Consider the following 23,004-nt stretch of genomic DNA (forward strand, 5'->3'; position numbering starts at 1 on the left):
TAAAGAGGTCTATTGCTTATAGAATCAAAGCACCGCTGAAGCACAGCCTCTCAATAATGCAGCACGCACACACCTTCCCTGGCTATGGTTCACTAGAGTAAAAGTGAAAAGGTTAGACTCCAAACCCCAAACCAATTGTTAAATAACATTAATTTGAAGTACCTGGGGAATTATTATTATTTCCACTGTTTTTCCACACCTCTGACACAACATATCTTTCTCCATAACTCCAGGCTTGTTAAGATATCATTATGTGACTCTCCCTGTCACCCCGGGTTAATCTTGTGATAAAATTCACTCATAATTAAACCTGCGATTGAATGTAGCATCCAGTAATCATTTTTACATGGAAACAACAAAAATGGAACTCTTGAATTTGTGATTGATGGCCCAATTAGTTTCCATCAAATAAGATAATATTTCATGTATAATCTGCTATTATACTCTGCATAAGTAATAGCTGACACATAATTAGAGCAATCATTAGACATGGAAGTGAAAAAAAGTCTAAATGGCCACAAGATCATAAAATGACGCTGAAACGTCATAGAATTTGTACAGAAGTGAAGTAGATCATGACAAAGGAACGGTCCTCTACCTTTTAAAAGTACTGGGCTCTTCCTGTAGCTCAATGGATTACTTTGATACTGAAGAAAACTTCCACAAAACCATTCCAGATGTCAGCAGGTTACCTGGAAATCCCACACAGGTGTGACTTTAGTGTTGCCAGCTGTAAAAACCACATCATATTTAAGGCTAAACTATTGTGCCTTCAATCCCATGCTGTGCTGCAGCCAGAAGCAAGTTTGCATACTTCAGTCTATGCCAAAGTTGATTCATAATACATCTATGAGTTTACCAACCTCTGACAACAACCAGTGTACTTTATGCAGGATACAAGACACACTACCTTTTCTAGCATGTAAGGAAACAGGTAAAGCATTTTTGTAAAACCTAATAAAAGTTAAGAAATGATTGAAAACTTTAACTTTTTTAACTAAAAACTCTGTGTTGTGAGTGGTGACAGTGGACGCCCCATGCCCACTTTAATCTTGAGAAGCTGCAGTCTCTGCAGAGATTCAAATATGAAATTGACAGTCGAATCAGGCTCCTCCCGTCGGATCTTTTTTTGCACCAGTGTTGTCAATTAATAACATATTATTATGTTTATTATTGTTAGTACATTGCCAATGGCCATTGCCACAGTCTACACTGCAACAACTACAGGTGCATCTCAAAATTAGTAAAACTAAAACTTCATTTTAATCTTGGTGATTATGGCTTACAGATCATGGAAATCAAAAATCCATATCTCAAAATATTAGAATAAAGAATGTATAATACAGAAATGTTGACCTGAGAAGAGCCTTTAATCTCTCAGTCTGGTTCAGTATACACAACTACTACCATGGAGAAGACTTCTGTATTCCAGAAGATTCTCATTGACACACAAGGAGATGATATTGAAATATTTCACTTTATGTGTAATGAATCTAAAATATGTGAAAGTTTCCCTTTCCTAATTAAATTACGGGAAAAATTAACTTTTTCCCCATATTCTAATTCAGTCAGGACAACTTTCATCAAAGCAAGTTATATTTGGTGGTATGGCTCTGTTCTGGGATCTCCAGAGCAAACCTCTGCCCATCCAAGTGCATACATGGAAAGCACATGGCAGAGTAGTAGTAGTAGTAAAGAACCCCGTACAGAACAGAGCAGGCTTGCAATTACATTTTTAATCAGATACTAGATGGGCACTGAAGCATGGTGTTAAATGGGCCTGGGGCTGAAGACCGTACTGTTTGTTATCAGGATGTCCCCTTGCGCACACAAACACACATGCAGGCTCACACGCACGAACAGTGGCAAGCGCAGCGATAGGTCGTGGACACGTTGAAGTGAAGGTAACTCCAAGCAACTGCAGTATGTGCAACAAAACCTCAAGAGTAAAAGACAACTTCTCGTTACATCCATTAAACGAGCATAGCATGTAGAAGGGGTTAATTGATCCGCTCTGTCCATGTCTATCATCCTCTATGTTTTTAAAGCAATAACGCTAGCTTGGCAAAGCTAGATGTACAGTGAGCTCATTGAAAGCTGTCTGAAACTGTTAAGCTTAGATTGCCATGTATCTTCAATCTGCACATTGTTACCTGCGCTGAATCACGCAGACACAGAGGGAAGGAGGACAGAAGCTAGCTGCCTGAACTGCGTCTTTATCACTCTATCTGCGCACAGCGACATGACGCCCATAGCGCGACAGTGCGGCAGCGCATGTTAGCATGTTTGATTCTATTCGGCCAAATTAATTCCCCGATATGCTTCCGATAATGAGATATGCCAATACGATAATTATTGTGCATCCCTATCAGATACACCCTGAAAGGTGGAGCTGGGGTGGCGGTGGGTTAGGAGCTTTGCATAGGAGCAGCTAGGACAGGCGGTTAGGCTACGGCACCTTAAATAGGCGCCTTGTCTGGAATTTGCCAATTAATGCTAAGAGAGGAATCAGCTGAGCTGTCAGCTGATGTCCTGCTAAAGACGGCTATGGCTGATATGCTGGAATGAGCGGAGCTTGACTTCGTTGCCTGCCTGAACTAACACTATGCTTGATTTTTCTGAGATTCACCTGTACTAGTGCACACACAACTTCAGAAGCCCCGTCCCTGTGGTTTTACTCATGATCAAAGTCTGTCTACAGTTAAAATTTTGTGACTTTAAAGAAATTGTTGGTTGCAGCATGGCTTAATGGAATGTTGATAGTGCACCAGAAAAGTACATGTCATCAAATGTTAGCCCGATAAAGCCAGAGAATGTTGCTTCTTGAATGGTGGAATGGCAGTAAGAATTTGCTTGAGATTGACTTATGGCTGTACAATCAATGATTAACAGATGTGTCCTTCAGTCACACGCCATCTCTTCCCATGGTCTTTGCATTTGATTTTCAAATTGGAAAAACACAGCAGTAGAATAAAAATGTTAAAATTCTTTAAAGTATTTATCAATATCTGTGTCTAAGTAATTTGAGGCTAAAACAGAATCTACAGTTGCTGGATCATGCTTTGATACACATACTTGGTTGTTGATGTTCAGGAGTTCTGAGATGCATCAGCAACTCCCCACAGTTCACTGATTGGACCAACGCTGGTAATTACTGGCTAGGCTGAATCAGTTCTTGAGTTTCCATCATTCCATCACCTCAGTGAAAACTGAGCTTGCAAAGTGTAGTCTGGGAGATTAGGCTTTGTTAGATGTCCAAATATTATGCTAAATTTTGATGTATATTTGGAAACACTGAGTGCTTATGGGAATTTAACAAAACACAGCCATTATGAGGCAAATACCTGAGGAGTGCTTTTAAAAACCACAAAACAAGATGTAGCTTCTTCAATTGAATTTGAAATTTAATTGTTTTATGGGAAAGAACATGGAAATCAGCCTTATTAAGGCAAAGCCTCTCCAATCAGTCCTGAATACATTACAATGCATAAGGCACTGAAGGGTAATCTTTAGCATGGATGGAAGTGCATTTATTGCAGCCCTGAAACTGAGGGCAGATTAACCTACAAGGGCCCTTAGGCAAATATTTGCTTACGGTACTTATTGACTGCTGTGCTTTTGGTAATTTGGTTAAAACAAATTTATCAATAGATATTGTGTACTGATTCTGAAGCACAGACCAACTGAACTACAATGAATATGGGGTCTTTGAAACCAGTCACGGTACAGGTCTCGCAAAGACAGATTGGGTCCTAAATTTTAGATCTAAGTAGAAAACAAGCAGAAAAAAAGACACCAAAAGAGACCCCAGGACAATTGCAACTGATCAAAGTTGTCCCAAGGATCATGAGACCAGATCCAAAATGCAGATATTGCATGAGATATTGACATGCAGACCAGACACCTGCAACAGGTGACCTGATTAGACTGAATATAACTGGACTTTGCATGTCTGAGTATTAAATAATACTCATTTCACCAAATTTCAGTGAAGAACACATCTGTCCTCTGTTATTTTATAGAATCCCCTGTTAGAAAAGATTAAGATGGCTAAAAGTGTCTGATCCGCAAGAATCAGCCTAACCACTGGACACAGATCCTGTAAATACTGAACACCCATCAGTGATGCATGGCACTCTACATGTGAGAAATGGGACACAATAAAACACAAGGCCTGGTTTTGTCCGTACAAACTTGCATTGTTGGAAATGAAAACTGCCAGTAAAACTCCTCAGAGGACAGGAAGTAGTGAAAGACATTTCATGAGGACAACTGAAAAACACGATGTATAAAGCTACCTCAGAGGCAGATATTTTCAGTTTTCGTGGGAAATGATAGATGCTTTGCCTCTGTCTTCCCTTTGGTATCCTTTTGCTATGAAGCAGCACACATTAGCCTGGTTGGTAAACACAAGCATGCTCTGTGCGGGATACTGCAGTTTTAAGTGATCAATGGTGAAACATTTACCCCTTTTGAGTGTTGAAACTGCATCTTGCAGCTTAAGTTGTCAAGCTGTAATACAGCATGTTGTGGTGAAAGTTTCAGTTTGCTTTTCAAAAGAAACAAAAATATTATGATAAAAATGTGCCAGGCATTTCAGCCTCCCAACTGTTGCAACAGCAGATGTTGTATCAGTTGCTGTAGGTAATGCTGCTGGACCCTGGAGGCACACTACTTTATGGATAGTGGCTTTGAAGGGCTGGTTTCCTGAAAGAAAATGGTTATTAAATAAATAGGATATTAAATTTGAGGACAATATAAAAAAGTTACAATGTACACTTAAACTGTCTTTTTATAGTTTTTATAGAAGTGAAAAGGAACATCAGTTTAAATATTGAATTTAATCAGTTGTGATCTACACAACTCACAGAATACTACACCTCTCTAAGGGTTGTGCATCCAAACAATAATATGCACAATGCTGGATTGTTGAAGAATTATTGTGAGCCAGGTTCAGGTGTGAAGAAGCTTCGGAGACTGAAGAAGACTTAACATAGCATGGTTTATTGAGCCCAGGTGAGGAGATACAGTTCCAGCATACAACATGTGAACACGTCAAAAGCCAACACCAAATCTGAAGGAGAACATCTTTTGATCCCCTTTTATGTTTCTCTCTTCCCCCTATTGCCTGTAGGTTTCTCTATTAGGTCATCTTTCACCTAGAACAACTAATCTATCTGATGTTTAGAGTCCAATGCTTCGTCATATTAGAATCTATCACTATCCATGAGTTGTACTCTAATCTGTGGAGCCAGTGAGTTCTTGTAAACATTCTTGTAGGACTCAACCTTGTAAGATTCCCAGAGAACACTGATATCTGCTAGCCTGACGCCTGAGCTACTGACTCTAACTAATCAGTCTATTGTTGTCTCCCTGACAAGTACATGTGAGAAATACCTAAAGCTAGAATGTCAGAAAACACTTATGGGGTCAGCTAAATTACTCTAAGCTAGACCTGTATTCCCTTTCCCTTTTACATCAACAAAGCCCCTTAAGAAATATTCTTAACAGATGTACTGTTTCCACAAGAAGTTCCTCAACAGTAAAAGACACTAAAAAGTACCAGTGGAGTCTTTGCTCACACTAAAGCTGTTCCTACTGAACACAAGGTAAATATTTGCACCAATTTTGAATTTTTGTGGCATTAGTTTTGTGTTTTGGTGTTTATTATTCTCAATTACGTGTGTTTATGTGTCATGTCAAGTTCATACATTTGAGTCATAAAGTCTGGGGATATACATTCATTTTTTCACAGAAGTTGAAACATTTTCGCCTTGCACGGATACATATTTGCCTCAATTTGTACTACCCAGGATGAATTTGGATTGTTTGTATCAACTTTGGATTGGCCTTCAGACAACGCGACAGATCAGTCATGCTGCCACTGAAATTAGCTTTATGTTCAGTATGAACAAACTTTACTAGTATCTGTATTATAATTGCAACTATATCAAGGTCCAGGTTGACCCTGTGCTACTTTACCCATCATTATGCCTGACGTGGTTGCTGACGTACTGCGGTAAGCGTGTTGACTCATTTCCGTTTCCGGTGCTTGTGTGTTGGTAGCGTGTTGTGCTGCTCTCGCTAAATACCAGTTCAAATTGTTAGATTACAGCGGCCAACTGTCCGCTAAACACTTATTCTTACAGTAATTCTGCCTAAGCACACACACTTCTTTCTATTTTTTTAGTGACTGCTGTTTAATCTCATAGTTGTTCAAAAGTTTTGGTAGCCAACGCTACAGTACTTTAGCTTAGCCGTTAGCGACTTTAGCTAAGCAGCTAGCGATGGCTTCTCCCTCTCCCTCTCCTACTTTCTCCTGCTCGGTGTATCAGATGTTCAGTTACTCCTCTGCCTCCTTTAGCGGTAATGATACGTGTAACAACTGTAGTTTATTTTTAGACATGGAGGCGAGGCTCAATGATTTAGAAGTCCGGCTCCGCACCTTGGTAGATCAGTCTTTAGCTACTGTAGCTAGCCAGTCCCCGGTAGTTGGTGCAGAACGGCCTGAGTTAGCCTGTGGTAGCCGTCCCCCGGCATCTCCTGAGCAGCCAGGAAAGGGTGACTGTCCGAAGGAGGAATAGTCGTAAGCATACAAAGCCCACAGGGCACCATCAACCTGTTCTCGTTTCTAACAGATTTTCGCCACTCAGCGACACACCCGCTGAGAAACCAACTCTGATCGTTGGCAGCTCCATTTTGAGAAACGTGAAGTTAGCAAAGTCAGCGGCCATAGTTAAGTGCATCCTTGGGGCCAGAGCGGGCGACTGCTGAAACTGCTGGCTAAGGATAAACGTAAATACAGTAAGATTGTTATTCATGTCGGCGGTAATGACTCCCGGTTACGGCAATCGGAGGTCACTAAGATTAATGTTGAGTCGGTGTGTACATATGCAAAAACAATGTCGGACACCGTAGTTTTCTCTGGACCCCTGCCAAATCTGACCAATGATGACATATATGGCCGCATGTCGTCATTCCGCCGCTGGTAGTCGAGGTGGTGTCCAGCAAACGATGTGGGCTTTGTAGATCATTGGCAGACTTTCTGGGGAAGACCTGGTCTGATTCGGAGAGACGGCATCCATCCCACTTGGGAAGGAGCAGCTCTCATTTCTAGAAATCTGGCCAAGTTTATTAGTGGACCAAATCCATGACAACCCAGAGTTGAGACCAGGAGGCAAGGAAGGCAGGAAAATTTAATGTGGACTCTTAAATATCAGATCTCTCTCAGATGAACTAATATCAGATTATGATATTGATTTATTTTGTCTTACTGAAACCTGGCTGGGTGTTGGAGAATATGTTAGCCTAAATGAATCCACCCCTCCCAGTCATATTAATACTCACATTCCTCGAGGCACAGGCCGAGGAGGTGGAGTTGCAGCTATCTTCGACTCTAGCCTACTAATCAGCTCTAAACCTAAACTAAATTATAACTCATTTGAAAGCCTTGTTCTTGGTCTTTCATACCCAAGTTGGAAATCACTGCAACCAATTCTTTTTGTTATAGTGTACTGAGCACCTGGTCCGTACTCTGAATTCTTATCTGAATTTGCAGAGTTTTTGTCAACTTTAGTCCTTAAAATGGGAAAAGTTATTATTATAGGGGATTTTAATATTCATGTGGACGTTGAGAATGACAGCTTCAGTACTGCGCTTATCTCTCTGTTAGATTCCATTGGCTTCTCTCAGAGTGTTCATGAACCGACTCACTGTTTTAACCACACCCTCGACCTTGTTTTGGTATATGGTATTGATATTGAACATTTAATAGTGTTCCCACAGAATCCCTCTTTATCTTACCACTATTTAATAACTTTTGAGTTTGTATTGCTGAACTACACGCCATCGGGCAAAAATGTCTATACAAGATGTCTGTCTGATAGTGCTGTAGCTAAATTTAAGGATGCGATTCCATCAGCTCTAAATTCATTATCAAGTCACAAAGTAACGGAGGACTCGTATGCTAATTTCAGTCCCTCTCAAATCGATCATCTTGTTGATAGTGCTGCAGGCTCGCTGCGAATGACACTCTGTAGCCCCTCTAAAAAATAAAATAATAAAACAAAGACGGTTAGCTCCATGGTATAATACTGAAACTCGCAAATTAAAGCAAATATCGCGGAAACTTGAGAGGAATTGGCGTTCCACCAAACTAGAAAACTCTCGTTTAATTTGGCAAGATAGTCTTAAAACTTATAAGAAGGTCCTCCGTAATGCCAGAGCAGCGTACTACTCGTCATTAATAGAGGAAAATAGGAGCAACCCCAGGTTTCTTTTCAGCACTGTAGCCAGGCTGACAGAGAGTCACAGCTCTATTGAGCCAAGTATTCCCATAGCTCTCAGTAGTTACGACTTCATGAGCTTCTTTAATGATAAAATTCTAACTATTAGAAACAAAATTTACCAAGACTTGCCCTCAACTGGCACCGAATTATCTCTAAACTCAGGAACCTTAAAACAGCTGTAAAACCAGATATATTTTTAGACTGCTTTGCTTCCCTCAATCTTTACCAACTAACTTCAATAATTTCTTCATCTAAACCATCAACCTGCCTCTTAGACCCCATCCTGACTAGGCTGATTAAAGAAGTTTTACCCTTAGTCAGCACTTCTATACTAGATATCCAATCCAATCCACTTTATTTATATAGCACAATTTAAAAAACAACAAGGTTACCAAAGTGCTTTACAGAGATGATATAAAATATGCTCATGATAAATAAAAACAAAACAAAACAAATAACACCAACAGTGACAGCGACAACGAAGACCACAGCAGCTCTCATGGTGAATTAAAAGCCAGGGAATAAACATATGTTTTTAAACGAGATTTAAAGGTGTGAAGGTTGGGCGCCACTTTAATGTGAGGAGGTAAGTCATTCTACAGATTGGGGGCAACTGCTGAAAAGAGCGATCGCCCCTGGTCTTCAGCCTGGTCCTGGGCACGTTCAGCCGCAGCTGATCAGCAGACCTCAGTGACCTTGGCGGGGTGTAAGTGTGCAGAAGCTCAGAGATGTACTGAGGTGCCAACCCATTAAGTGACTTAAAAACAAACATTAAAATCTTAAAATGTATTCTAAAATGTACAGGGAGCCAGTGGAGCGAGGCCAGAATGGGGGTAATGTGTTAGTGTTTCCAGGTTCCTGTTAAAGACGAGCAGCTGCATTCTGGACTAACTGCAGGCGTGAGACTTTTGGTTCACACCGATGTAAAGTGCATTAGAGTAGTCCAAACGAGTCGAGATAAAAGCATGAATCACATGCTCAAGAAGATCAAAAGATAAACAGGTTTAATTTTAGATAAAAGCCTCAAATGATAAAAACTGGATTTAACCACAGTGTTTATCTGCTTGTCAAGTTTAAAATCACTGTCAATTTTGATGCCTAAATTGGTGACTACTGGCTTTACGTATTGCTGCAGGAAACCAAGATTTATGGGAGTGGAATCACAAACCCGGCTGGGTCCAAATACAATGACCTCAGTTTTGTCTTCGTTTAAATTTAAAAAATTAAAAGACATCCAGGCCTTAATATCCTTGAGACATTCAAGTAGAGGAATCAGGGAACTGTTTGCATTTCTTCTCAGGGGCAAGTAGATTTGCATAAAAGTGGTAGGAAATACGATATTTTTAAAAAATGTTTCCAAGAGGGAGAAGGTATAAGGAGGACAATAGTGGTCCAAGAACTAAGCCCTGAGGAACTCCACAGAGAAGGGGAGCGGTAGATGACGTGAAGTCACCAAGTTTTACATAAAAACATCGCTCAGATAAATACGATCTGAACTACTGGAGGGCAGTATCTCGGATGCCCACACAGTGCTCAAGGCAAGAGATGAGAATGGTGTGATCAATTGTATCAAAAGCAGCAGTAAGGTCTAAAAGAACAAGAATAGCAGAGTCACCACGGTCTGTAGTTAGTAAAAGATCATTAAAAACTCTTAAAAGTGCAGTCTCGGTACTATGAAAAGCTTTAAAACCAGACTGAAAAATTTCTAAAATACCATTTGTATCTAAAAAGGATTGTAGTTGTTCAAATACAGTTTTTTCTAAGATTTTATAAATAAAAGGAAGCTTTGATATCGGTCTGTGGTTAGCTAAAATTGTAATGTCCAAATTTTGCTTTTTAATTAGAGGTACAACAGTTGCTTCTTTGCAATAAGCTGGGACAATTCCTGAAGTCAGACTGCTGTTAATAATTTTTTGGACACTTGGCCTTATAGTGGTCCAGACCCCCTTAAAAAGGCAATGGGGGACAATGTCTGTGGGACAGGCTGAGGGTTTGAGCTCTGAAATAATTTTATTGAGGCAAGGAAGCGACACAGGCTCAAACTGATCAAACACTGTTAAACAGGTCATCATTTCAGAGGGGTCGGATACAGGTGGGGAAATATGAGTTCTAATGGAGGTAAAAATAGTGTAAAAAATTCTCACAGACTTCAGAAGAAGCTTCCAAACAGGAGGATCGGGGTGAATTTAAAATCGAATCAATGCTTTTAAAAAGGACACGTGGTTTGTGTAGATTTTGGACAATTTGTTCTTTTAGGTATCTAAAAGAAAAGCCATAGCCTAAACCCAACAGGAAGTCGGCCATTTTGAATTTTACGGCAATTTTTGGATGATTTACACACTCCATACTTTAACGAACTCCTCCTAGGGATTTAGTCCGAACGACTTCAAATTTCTGCTGTGCCTTCTAAAGGCATTGAAGATGAAAAGTTGTGCTATTTGCGAGTTTTCGTCAATGGGCGTGTCCGTGGCGTGGCGTCAAAAATCAACTCTTCGCCATGAAACAGGAAGTTGTTGTAACTTCAGTGTACATGCTCACATCTGCACCAAACTGTACATGTACGATGACAGTCCCGCCCTGAACACATGTACATGCCGACATTCACCCACAGTCATAGCGCCACCTGCTGGCAACAGGAAGTGACCTTTAACGAAGCAGCCCCCGCCGCAAGTTTGACCTACATTTACAAATTTTCTGTGGTACGTGTATCTTGTCCAGACGCACAAAAAAGTCTCTTGGAGCCATAGCCTAAACCCAACAGGAAGTTGGACATCCTAGGGATTTAGTCGGACCGACTTCAAATTTGTGCTGTGCCTTCTAAAGGCATTGACGATGAAAAGTTGTGCTATCTGTGAGTTTTCGTCAATGAGCATGTCTGTGGCGTGCCGTCAAAGATTAGCTCTTCGCCATGACACAGGAAGTTGTTGTAACTTCAGTGTACATGCTCAAATCTGCACAAAACTTTACGTTCTTGATAACTCTCCCACCCCGAAGACATCTACATGCTTATACCGATTTATATTCATAGCGCCAAGTGCTATGTAGCTCCACATAGGGGGGACAGGAAGTGACATAACACCTTCATGCAGCGTCGGAACCACGTAGCAAATTCACAGCCGCACCGGCAGAGCTCCAGAATATGTAACGCGGCCGGCTCACACCCGGACGTGCTACAAGTGCGAGGGCCCGTCCAACGCTGCTTGCAGCTTTAATTATTATTATAATTTATCCTTCTTTATATTTTTTAACATTACTGGACTAGAAATTCACCATTATGTCTCACCATATTTTTTTAAAAGTCATACAGGCATAATTTGACACCATTAAAACTTAAACACTTACAATTGTATTTTTAAAATAATTAATAAAGGAATAACATGATTCAACACATCAAACATGAGTATGCAGTGCCATGTCTCATACAAAGCTTGGTTTCTTACGGACAACATCATTCAGTGTGCCATGATCTCATTCTTAGCATACGTGACTTGCAGCAGGTGTTTTACTGCTATTTTGTATGCTATCAGATTCTTCGGTAGGCTTTAGCTGTATCACCTCAGCGCTAAGCAAACATGACATCATCTCGTCCCATCGACTACATCAACAGAGCGTTAAGCAAACATTCTTTTTCAGATGACAGTACTTGCCGTCTGCCAGCTAGATTTTGCATGTGCAGCGTTGGCTTATTTGCATGTTCACAGTCAGGCGAAGCTAGGTTTTGCCTGAACAGTTTCTCTGCTCATGTAGACAAATTGAAAGGGCATGAGTTCATGAATGACACACATAATATAATCCTTAAGTCTTAAGAATAAAATAGTAGTAATCAAACTTTAACACATGAGTCAAACCTTACATTGAAAGAATGACATCAGAATGACTTCAGTGGTCAATACTTTTACCCATTCCCTCAATGACTGCATTAAGTGCACTTCTAAGTAATACAGCACCCCTAGGATATCATAATAAAGCTTTAGGTAAAACACAGCAAACCAACAAAGTAAAATATTATAAAAATTATTATTAAAAATTATTCAACATTTGTCTGGACAGAAACTGTCTGGATGGTAGAATAACTGAAATCACAGGCGCTCCACACACTAGGCTATGTACATCTTTGCGTAAGCCTGGATAGAAAATATTTTTAAAGGTTCTGTTGAGACCGTTGCACAAGTTAGTTATCCATTTCTCAGGTAAATCTTGAGGTTTGGAGTTTACTTGTTCCTGTGAGAGACTTTTTTTGCCACCACTGTTCAATTTGTGGCAGGGAGGATGTTGTTTTTTGGCTTCTGTTTCTTTTAAATTTTTTTTCTTCCACAAACATTAAACCTCTAGTGCCCAATTGAGGCAAAAATGTACTTTCCTGTAGTGTGATGAATGAATCATGAAATCAGTCAAATCAGGATACAAAAAACGTTGAAATCAGTGCAACTTCCTCTCCGGGTGTTCGCCATTTCTCCAATACCAAGCCTTACAACTATTTGTCCATAATAAAAAACAGCCAAAGGGTTTAAAAGGTAAAAAAAATGTGCTGCTTTTGTGACATGGTCTCTTACAATTGAGGACTATTTGTCATCTAAGTAACAATTACTTTCCTCATGTGGCTGCAAATATATATTTTGTACACTATAAAAGTAGTCACTGCCAAACTTCTACAATTTCTCTGCTGACACATATACTGCTAATTGTCATTCAACTTGATAGGCCTTTGTTGTGTGGCTGCATTTGTAAATGTGATCTAGTTATTTCAAAGACCTTTTTCATGTGCTGCTCCCATTATTGTACCACCCCTGTGGCTCACACCAACAGTCTCACACCATTACTGCACACAGACTACAGCCATCTGTAATGCTTTGAACAGAGACTCTTCTTCTCCCAGACTCTTGTGGGGTACGGGAATATTTTTAAGTTATTTGATCTCATCAGGAACCTATCCTGTACACCTCAATGTGTTTGGACCATATTGTGCCATGTTGTGGCATCAGTAAGTGGGTCTGAAATATAAAGTGATTTCATTAGTTTTTTGTTCAATTGAGATTGCCGCAATGTTATATTGTGTCTAGAGAGAAGAGAAGAGCTGATTGGATTCCTCACATAAAGACTTCATTTGGAAGCTGGAAGGCAAAACATTGATGTAAAAGTGACCTGGGTAAATCACAGTGGAGCTAGAAGAGAAAAGAGCTTCTCATTAATTGAGCTGCTGTAGTTTCAACCTTTTGTCCAAATCAACTGCTATTCTATGTGCGGTTACTGCTGGGAAGGTCTGTCTTCAGGAAGAAAGAATTCTGAACTTGTCTAAAGGTTCATCCTACACAGTGAGCAATGCAAGATATGCATGGTAAACTGGACAGATCACTGACCACTATCACATTTGAGGATTTCTGGGCATTTCAGCCCCTCAGTTGGAGCTGCCAATGTACAAAATAGCCTAGCTGAGATTTAAAAACTACTAAAGCTGTCACAATTCCGCGCTCTCCTCAAATGTCACCTCTCAGCTCTTATTAGGCATTCCCGTGGCGAGTAGTAAGTACTTTGTCATTCTGCTTGCTGTCGCCTTGAATTGACATTTCACAGAGTGTCTTTCATTTTATTCAGTATTCTTCAGAGACTGCATTTGACTGTGTCCCCTCATTTCCAGCCTTGCCATTTCACCTTTTTGTCTCCCTGGAAATGGATAAGCCAGGGCCAAAAATCTAAGAGCCAAATCAATTAATGCTCCTGAAAGGTGCAGATTCATTTTTATGCTTGCTCATTACGCCCTATCCTGTGCCATCCTTGGATTATTGGTTGCACTTTTGCTATGTGCCAACCTACACAGGTAGACATTTAAAAAGAGAGATGCTGAAAATGAAGAGATCATTCGTTTCTATGCAGGGTTTGAAAAGAGCACCCTTACCCTATTCAAGTTAGGCACAGCACAGTTTGATTTTGAAAGTAGCCTATTTACAATTCATTGGAGAAGAAAAATCACCACTTTGATCTAGACTGAAATATCTGTTGGGAATTATGGTTTAAATAATGTATATGATATATTAAATAATAGAATAATTATTACTATTATTACTACTATTAATCATTAAAAATAGAATTTATTTAGAGAATACAATATGAAATCCCGGTCTCTGTAATGATCCTCGAGAATTATAGCGATCCTCTGCGTTTCCCTATAGTGCTACCAGCAAGTTGACAGTTTTGGCTTTTAGTGCAATGTCCTGACGACTATTGGATGGGTTTCCATGACATTTGCTAGTTAGCTACCTGTCTCATTTGATGCCCCAAGTGGTCAGTACATGTCATTTTAAATGTAACTTTGAGACCTGTATTATTAAAATGCACTTGCTGTTACCACCACTCACCACGGATCCTCAAGGATTATAACTTCAGAAAACAGTCATGAATTTTTGTAATAGTCATGATGTAATGCTACCAACAGTCTCATTCATATGTATTATTTCAGAAGGCAATAATAAATTACGTGTGTGTGTGTGTGTGTGTGTGGAACAATGATTTATTATGTTTCCTCTCACGACACTTGATCTGGACACTTTTATGACTGAGCACTAATATGAGCTGTCAACTTCTCTTTCTTTGGATCCAAACCATGTTGCTCCCTGCATGATTGAATTAATGATTTATTGTGCCTTTATTTGACTGGGGACAGTGAAAAGGAACAGGACATGTGTGGCGACAGAGGAATGGATGACATGTGCTCATATTGTATGTGTCATAAACCACCAAGCCACACTGATGCAACTTCCCTGCACTTTATATTAACTCTATTCAATGTGTAGACATTTATTTTTTAAGTATATCTCAAAGCTGGACACATTATTGTGCATACTGCTCAGACAAATGTTTTGGCTCAGCTGATTTTGCCACTGTTTAAACATGTGAGATTTCCATAGTTTCTGACAACTGTCACACATGGAAGATGGAAGAAGGCAATTTAAGCTAAAGCAAAATGCACCTCTCCTCACAACATAAAGAAAAGTTTTAGACAACCATTTACAGACATCTTTGCATGTTATAAGCTGGAATTCTGATACAGAATAATAATTTGTCCAAGTACAGCAATTTTGATGAAACTGAACTGATGATAGAAGTACTGAAAGCACTATAGCCACCCTTTGGGCTTATACTGTGGGATTCTGATGCTCCGAGAGAAAGATAATCAAGTGTGTGTCTGAAGATGTCTGTACGGCTATTTGTAAGAACAGTAGCTGAAAAGAGGACAACCTTGGATTTCTGATCTCTGCGTTGCACACTGGGACCGTTGTGTCCTAATTCCAACTCTAATGTGGCTGCCAGAATGTGGATGGGTGACATGAAAAAAGCTGATATGATAATAGTACTGCAGTGGATGTCCATGTGTTAGTCCATAGGACCATCTTGTACCTCTTCTTTCAGTTCTGCTTTGAGACCATCTCACAGTCAATAAGAGCTCTACTTTAATTCCTGTAACACTACCTCGTCAAAGAATCATTTCCCCTTCACTGGATGAAGTAATGGAGTAATTGTACACAATTTAAGCACTTTCATGTTTTTTACACGCACAATTGCAGGCTTTACATGTAATTAACATAGCTCTTGTCATAAACCAATGGGCTGTGAAGGGGATTAGTGTTTGCATTTGAATGGGACCCCAGTCAGCTGTGGGATGTAATTAAGGTTAACAACTACATCAGTCAGTGAGCGTTGTAATTAAGAAGCACTTTACAGGGTGCACTACTGTGCTTTATGTACTGTACACCCACTATGGCCTCACTTTGTTCTTAGAAAGGGGGCACACTGCCACCGAGGGCCTCAACTGGAGAAGAGATTGAATTTAAATGCATGCAACATTCCTAACTCATTATCGGATATGATGAAGTAGTTGTCCTGCCAGTAATGTATCTCGATGGTGCCAAACACCAAACACATCCATCATAACTGGAAATGTGTCATTGAGTATCAATACACTGTCAATTTGTAGGTGCCTTATACATGTTTAGTCCTTCATTGCATTGCAGGTTTGTTGATACAGTGCATCCAGAAAGTATTCACAGCGCTTCACTTTTTCCACATTTTGTTATGCTACAGCCTCATTCCAAAATGGATGAAATTTATTATTTCCTTAAAATTCTACAAACAATACCCCATAATCACAACATGAAATAGGTTTGTTTGAAATCTTTGCAAATGGATTAAAAATACCGTAGCTGGTCAGATCGCTTGTCCCCACACCTAATAGCAAGATGAATATTCTGTGGTTATCCTTAATTATGGCAGCTGTCTTTTTATGATATTATCACATCAAATCAAACTACCTGTTTTGCTCTGATTCTGTGCTGCCTTGTGCAGATGTAATCTTTCACAGCTGAAGTAAGGAACAAAATCCCCACAGATAATCTTATGTTAATAAACATCACCATGTTTAAAGCGTCAGAGGTTGTCTCATCTACCTCAACTTCATCTCATGATGTCCTGCCTTCCTCGTCAGCATCCCTCAGAGAAAGGCCATGAACTCATTGCTTTCAGTCAAAGTGGGTGTACGGGCTTGTAATTGGCTCCAAATTGGGAACATTCAGTTGTGGGTCACATTTATCTACACAAGGCGTTTCATCATATTGCTGCATCAGTTGGTATATTTTCTCCTGCTGTGGGAGTTATCCCTTCCATGATGGATTTCTCCTTGAATCATTTTGAACATCAGTGCAAATGGCGGCTCTACAGAGAAATCCTTGCTCTTTGATTCTGAGAGACTGACACCAAGACATGGTGTTTCAGATCTTTGATATATTTTCTGCTATCAAAGCCCATTGGTGCTGCACTGGAAATATCATATCATTATGTCACATTGTGCACATTAGGCCACTCATACAACAAGAGAGACACACCTACTAATAGCAAAATGGATCCAGATAAGCAGGGAACACAGGCGAGCTGTTTGTATGGGTGTTAAAGTATTTAGGTACTTCAGGTACAGCAACAGATTCAGAGTCACCGTTAAGCAAACCATAAAACATCAGCTAAAAAAACAGTCTGTACTCAAGTAAAAGTACAAACACAAACAAGTTGTCAAGTATAAGTCATTAAAATAACTTAGAGTACAAAAGTATTTACTGAAAATATAACTTGAGTTGCAAGTACTTTAAGAAAGAAAAAAAAAAGAAAAACACAGATACACTACAGTCTCCTTCCCCAGTATTTTATTTGATGCAGATGTGAATGGAATTATTTATTAATTATTATTACTTCTTCAGGTAAAGGTAAAGGAATGAACATACACCTGTATTTATTTGCAATGAAATGACCAGTCATCATCTTTTGATGACTGATAAGTTGGTCTAATGCACTCTGCAGTCTTAAAACCATTGAAATCATTTTACACAAGCACTTAAAATCCTTCTCAAAAATGAAATGAAATAAAAATATCCAGATTAGATAACCTACCATAAACACTGTTCAGCAGTGTGTAAATATTAGCTCCTAGCGCTATATGAAAGTCAGTCTTACTGTTGCTTCAGCCATTATGCTGGCTCATTATGCTGCGGTGGAGGCATGGCTGCGACAGGATAACAGAGCACTAGCAGACCTGAGATCAGCTCAGCAGACCAGCTGCCTCCTAACAGAATGTGCATGAACCCATAATGAATATGTCCAAATGTAACACAGTTAAAGTAAAATTATTTTTCTCAAAACATCTACTCAAGTAAGAGTAAAAGGTATGCTGCATTAAACTACTAGTCCAGTTTACTCAAAAAGTGACTTAAGTACATGTACGTTGTAAAGGTAACTCGTCACCGCCGAACACCAGATTTGTTATGGTGATTGAGTTTTGAAGATATTTATATGCACTTTTAAGCATTGGTTATTTCTGTAAATGTAATATACTCTGATTCAGATCTTCGAATGGCGTTCAATTTAGTGAAGTGCACATAATGACTTGTTTAGCACAGGGTTTAGGACTTGTTGGTCTTGATTTGAAACTTGACTCTTGACTTGTGACAAAAGAAAGAACAAACAATGACGCTGTCCCACCTCTTCAAGCGTGGCACACAGCAGGAAAGTCAGTGAGCCGTGTACTATACGTCTGAGCCAGCTGAGCCCTTAACGACAGGAAATGAAAACCCTACTGAGCACTTTCACCCACTTCAACCTAATGGTTTGTTTTTGCTCAAGGCTGATAGATAATCAATAGGCTATATCTGAGGAGTGAGACTGGCCTTACAGTACATGCTATACATGCCAAAAACTTCAACAACCCAGTGAATGACAAAACAAGGTCTCTGTTTGTGTGTGTCTGAGGCAAATAGAGAGAGGAAATGAAGCGAGCCAACAAGCTGTTTAATGTCACACAGCCGCCCAAATCTGCAGGTAAGGCGTGTAGAGGCCAGGAACAGAATCACTGCCAATTCCCATTTCATTTGGAAAAAGTCACCTGTTGCTGAGCCCCTAAACTGTTAACCAGCTGGGTTTGTTTTGTATCCAGTTGTGACGGAAAGTCACTCTGTACACAAATCTCCTTTTTCAATGTCATTTCAGATGAACTTCATGGAACTTTTATGATGAAAAACCTGAAAAATCTATGTTTAACTTTTTATTGCTTTACAGAAGGTCATCTTCTGTCAACTCTAATTAGCCCTAATAACTGTCAATCACACATACTGTAAGGGCGTCATCGAGGAAGAGCAGGGTGTGTTATATTGAGACACTGCCAAACTTTAAATCCGATGGCCCAACCAGAAAACAAAGATGATAAAATTTAGGTTGATAAATATAATGGACATCAGTTGGTGGCATTTTTAAGTGCTGATGAGCAGACACTCAAAAGTATTAACTATGCATTTAAAAATGTCCTGTGCCTTTAAAGGTTAAACTTTAAGTCTACATGCACTTACATGCTCTTACTCACACAATACACAGATATACCTAAATCCAAATGTCTTGAGACAAATTTTAATGAGAGGCATTCAAGTTATTGAATTATTAAATTATTGTTTCCAGCCACATTTAAGGTGGCATAATTTTTAGGTCTTTTTAATTACCTAAAAAAAACAAAACAATAATTTTAAGGTATTTTTAATGTGTATTTCAACACCATTACAAAGTTGATGTCATATTATGCAAACTGCTGATGATCAGCTTCTTGCTGTAGTACATGACACATTTCCTGCAGCGCTATAGTTTAAGATTACATGGTTTAATGCGTCATATGAAGTCCACGACCTGAGTTTAACCTCCTCTGAGTAATGATTGCTGGATAAAGTAATTTAAATATTTGGTCTTTTTAATGTGTTTTCATTGGTCTATCATCCCAGGTCAGGGCTCTCACATGAGATGAGATATCTGGACACAGTGAGCGCTGCGACACATTCACAGCAACACAGGGAGGTCTAGTCTATATTTCAGTTTAAATAATGACATTTTTCTTCATGTGACATTAATTTTCGTCTCAGCAACTCAATGAAGCTTTTTTGATGCACAATAATTGTGGAGCACATTTTACAAGAAGTCAATTTGAGATTTGCATGACGAATGGCAGCATGTCATGGTGGAAGGCTTTTGCAATACAGAGACAAGCGATTGAAATTGAGATTCTCGCGAGCGGCTGCGGCTTTGGCTCAGAGGGCACTCATGCAATAGAAATGAAATATAAATGGGAAAATAATGAAGGTTTATTCCGACAGCGTCATTGAAAACTTTTACATTGCTGTCACAGGCTCAAGACTTACTTCTGGGAACAGGTACACATTTAGATAAGAAAATATTAAACGCAGGAGAGTGAATATTCCCTGTAAAAGGTTTGACAGTTTTATTTGTTTATTTTAAGGACATCGGAACAACATGTTAGGGGCAAATACATGCCTTTTACAGCAGATGATAAAAGCTGGGATTCTGAATTGATATTGGATGTTCATTACGTCACAATTACCTTAATTGCATTTGTACAGTGCTGGGTGACTTATGGGTTGACCCTCATATAATACTGGCTAATTTGTTTTTTGTTTTAGTGTCTGCAAATTCAAAGAGTCAGTGTGGATGAAATATTTTAAAATGTTTGAAAGGCAGAGGTGAAGCCAGACATGGACTGATTCTAAATGTGAACAAGGCGAGCACAGTCAGCTGACCTGGAGACAGATCAGAACCATATTATTAATTTAATATAAAATGATTCAAGCTTGAGGGATGGTTCTGTTTTTTGAGTTAAACAATGCTCAGTGGCAGCTCCAATCAAAAAGTAGACATGACTAGATGAAAGATGTGTATGGAGCATGTTGTAGTTTGCAAATGTCTCTTGTGTGTGAGTTTATTTTAGGCTTCAGAAATGAAAAAAAAAACCTTATCACCACAATCACAATCTGCAGCTGTGTCACTGTTACATATTCCTCTCACGCAAAGAGGAAGGACAAAAGTACTGCGGAGAAAGAAGATCAGCAAATTATGGTATCCTTATTTTCTAGTCATGTCTGTGGGTATATTTGATGTCTTGAGTATTTCACTAAGTAATTCTCACTATCAGCTTCACCTTCACCAGGGTGAATTTCCAAAAACATTCCACATCGCATAATGTATTTTCATTAGACCCTCATTAGACCCCTTATTTGTGTTGACAGAACATTATACGGAAGACATGTTAATACAGGTATGAGAAGTAGACTGATTTTGATGTGTAAATCATACAAAATTCCCAGAAGTTAACAAAGGTTTGCTCACCATTCCTAAGTGAATGTTTAATGACAACATGTTGCTGGTGTGAATGCTTAAAAGAAAATTCAGTAATGGATATGAATTAAAACAAAAAATGGCTTTTATATTAAAAACAAACAAATAAAACATTTTCAGCTGTGTTGTGGTGAAAATCCATTTCAATATACCCGTATCATTTTCCATAACGAAATGCTCTTTTTTGTCACTGTGACCATGATTTCCTGAATGCAGGAGCCACTAGTTTAGAGTAGAGCTGTCCTCCAATGGAACTCTAACTTTATCCTCCTCAGGTGACATATATAGACTGCACACCCAGCCCATATAACCACTGGGAAGTTTGTAAAAGAGCAGGCTGAAATTGATGACTTGAAACAGTCCAACGCCAAGGCTGAGGACAATTAATCCTGCTTCCCCATTAAAGACGTCTCCTTGATACAATAGAGGATGCCAGGTCCATCTTGAAGTCAAGATGTAAGAGTCACGCATACATGCAGACAGTGAAAGCTATGGGTCTTAATTCTGCTCATTAATCACCTGTCTGTTGAACATTCTCCAGAGAATGGCGCCAGGTTCCTCTGACATAATTACAGCACATGAAGGAACGCTCTCTGCTGCAAATGGTCATAAGTAGCCATCTCATCCTTCTCCTGCCCTTCCTTTTTTGTCTTGGCCATGGAACCAATAGCTTCCCTGTCCTCTGGAGAAACATCCTCCTCCTCTCAAGCCTTTTTGCTGCACTGCTCTTGCTCCTCTTCAGCTTTGTAGTCAGCAGACTTTTTTTCCGGGCTCGCATCCATTTGGCATCCGATGTGGGATAAATAAATTATAGCCTCTAAAATCAATGCGCAGGCCATGATGTCGGCTGTAGGCTTAGTGCTTGCCACCGTGATAGAACTTAGCCACCAGGGCTGAAACAGGACCATTTCATGAGCCCCAGGGCTATGCTGCTATTTAGTATTGTTGTGCTTTGAATTTTTTTTACTGAAAAGCTATTCCAGACCGTCTGACATTTATTATTTGTCATAAGTTTTCATGGGTAATATCACTTTTACTGCAGAGACTGATGGAGGTTTTGAGGCATAATCTTTTCTCTGTTAGTTTGTAACACTGCATCCTGGTCTGAACCAGGTTTTTCCCTTGATTCACTGCAGCATCTGGAAGCTGTCGTTATTTCTCGACAGAACCACTCAAAGAATCTAAATATAAATCAGAAACAGTAGCAAGAGTGACATCTTTGCATTTATTTTTAAAGTTAGGACAGTAGCAGTCAGTCTGTGCGTTGATGTTGTAATGAAAGATTTACAACCGTCAGTGGATAGATGTTTTTTTTGTTTTTTGTTTTTTTTACAGTGTAGTAATTTCATAACTGGTTTTAGTGACTTGCATGAAAACATCTTTGGATGTGTCCTCAGAGTGGCTCTTTGAGAACTACTCTGAACTCACATTACTAATGCTCTCTTTCTCTTACTTTCTGTGTTCCCAGATGGAGATGATACCTGAGCCTGACCCTGATGATGAGGGGACAAAAATAAGTGTAAGTTGAAGAACACATCATGTATCCCTGGTTGTAGCCCCGTGCTTCTCAAATGCATACCACTGTGACCCAAGTTGGCAGCGTTTCATTCAGAGCAAACACAACAGCTGCTGATTTCCTGAATAATACACCTTCACCCGGAGAAAGGAGCTAATCAGGGAAATCGTTGGCAGTGTATTATTACTGTCACAGTGGTTCCCTTCCTGCGCTCATGTCCCAGCTACCGGTCCGCCCCTTTTTTCCTGGCACTCTGTGTATGCATTCTGTGACCAGTGCACCACACAACCTTCCTCTGAACTACCACTGGAGACCTTGGATAGTCAAAGAGTTAGGTGCAGTGACAGGTGTGGGATCAAGGTAACCCATACAAGTAAATTCAGTCTCCAGCGTCAAAGTCTTGTGCTTTATTAGCTTGCTGTTTACCCCAACCACATTCCTACAACCTCTGTGAAGTACAAGAACGAAGCACACTTTGGACATTAGCGGTCAACATCA

At 39.6% G+C, this 23,004-nt stretch overlaps 1 protein-coding gene across 1 annotated transcript in view; it reads left to right on the top strand.

Annotated features, from left to right (window-relative positions):
• Positions 1 to 23,004, top strand: part of vstm2a (V-set and transmembrane domain containing 2A) — a 76,538-nt gene that overhangs the window by 34,132 nt on the left and 19,402 nt on the right. Inside the window, exon 3 of the mRNA XM_038723122.1 lies at positions 22,459 to 22,509. Within this exon, the coding sequence (XP_038579050.1) occupies positions 22,459 to 22,509 (51 nt within the window). The remainder of the gene's footprint in view (positions 1 to 22,458; positions 22,510 to 23,004) is intronic.

This window comes from Micropterus salmoides, unplaced genomic scaffold (assembly GCF_014851395.1).
Source record: "Micropterus salmoides isolate LMB-PRFRI ecotype aquatic unplaced genomic scaffold, ASM1485139v1 Ms_hic_scaffold_1, whole genome shotgun sequence".
Taxonomy (NCBI): Eukaryota; Metazoa; Chordata; class Actinopteri; order Centrarchiformes; family Centrarchidae; genus Micropterus; species Micropterus salmoides.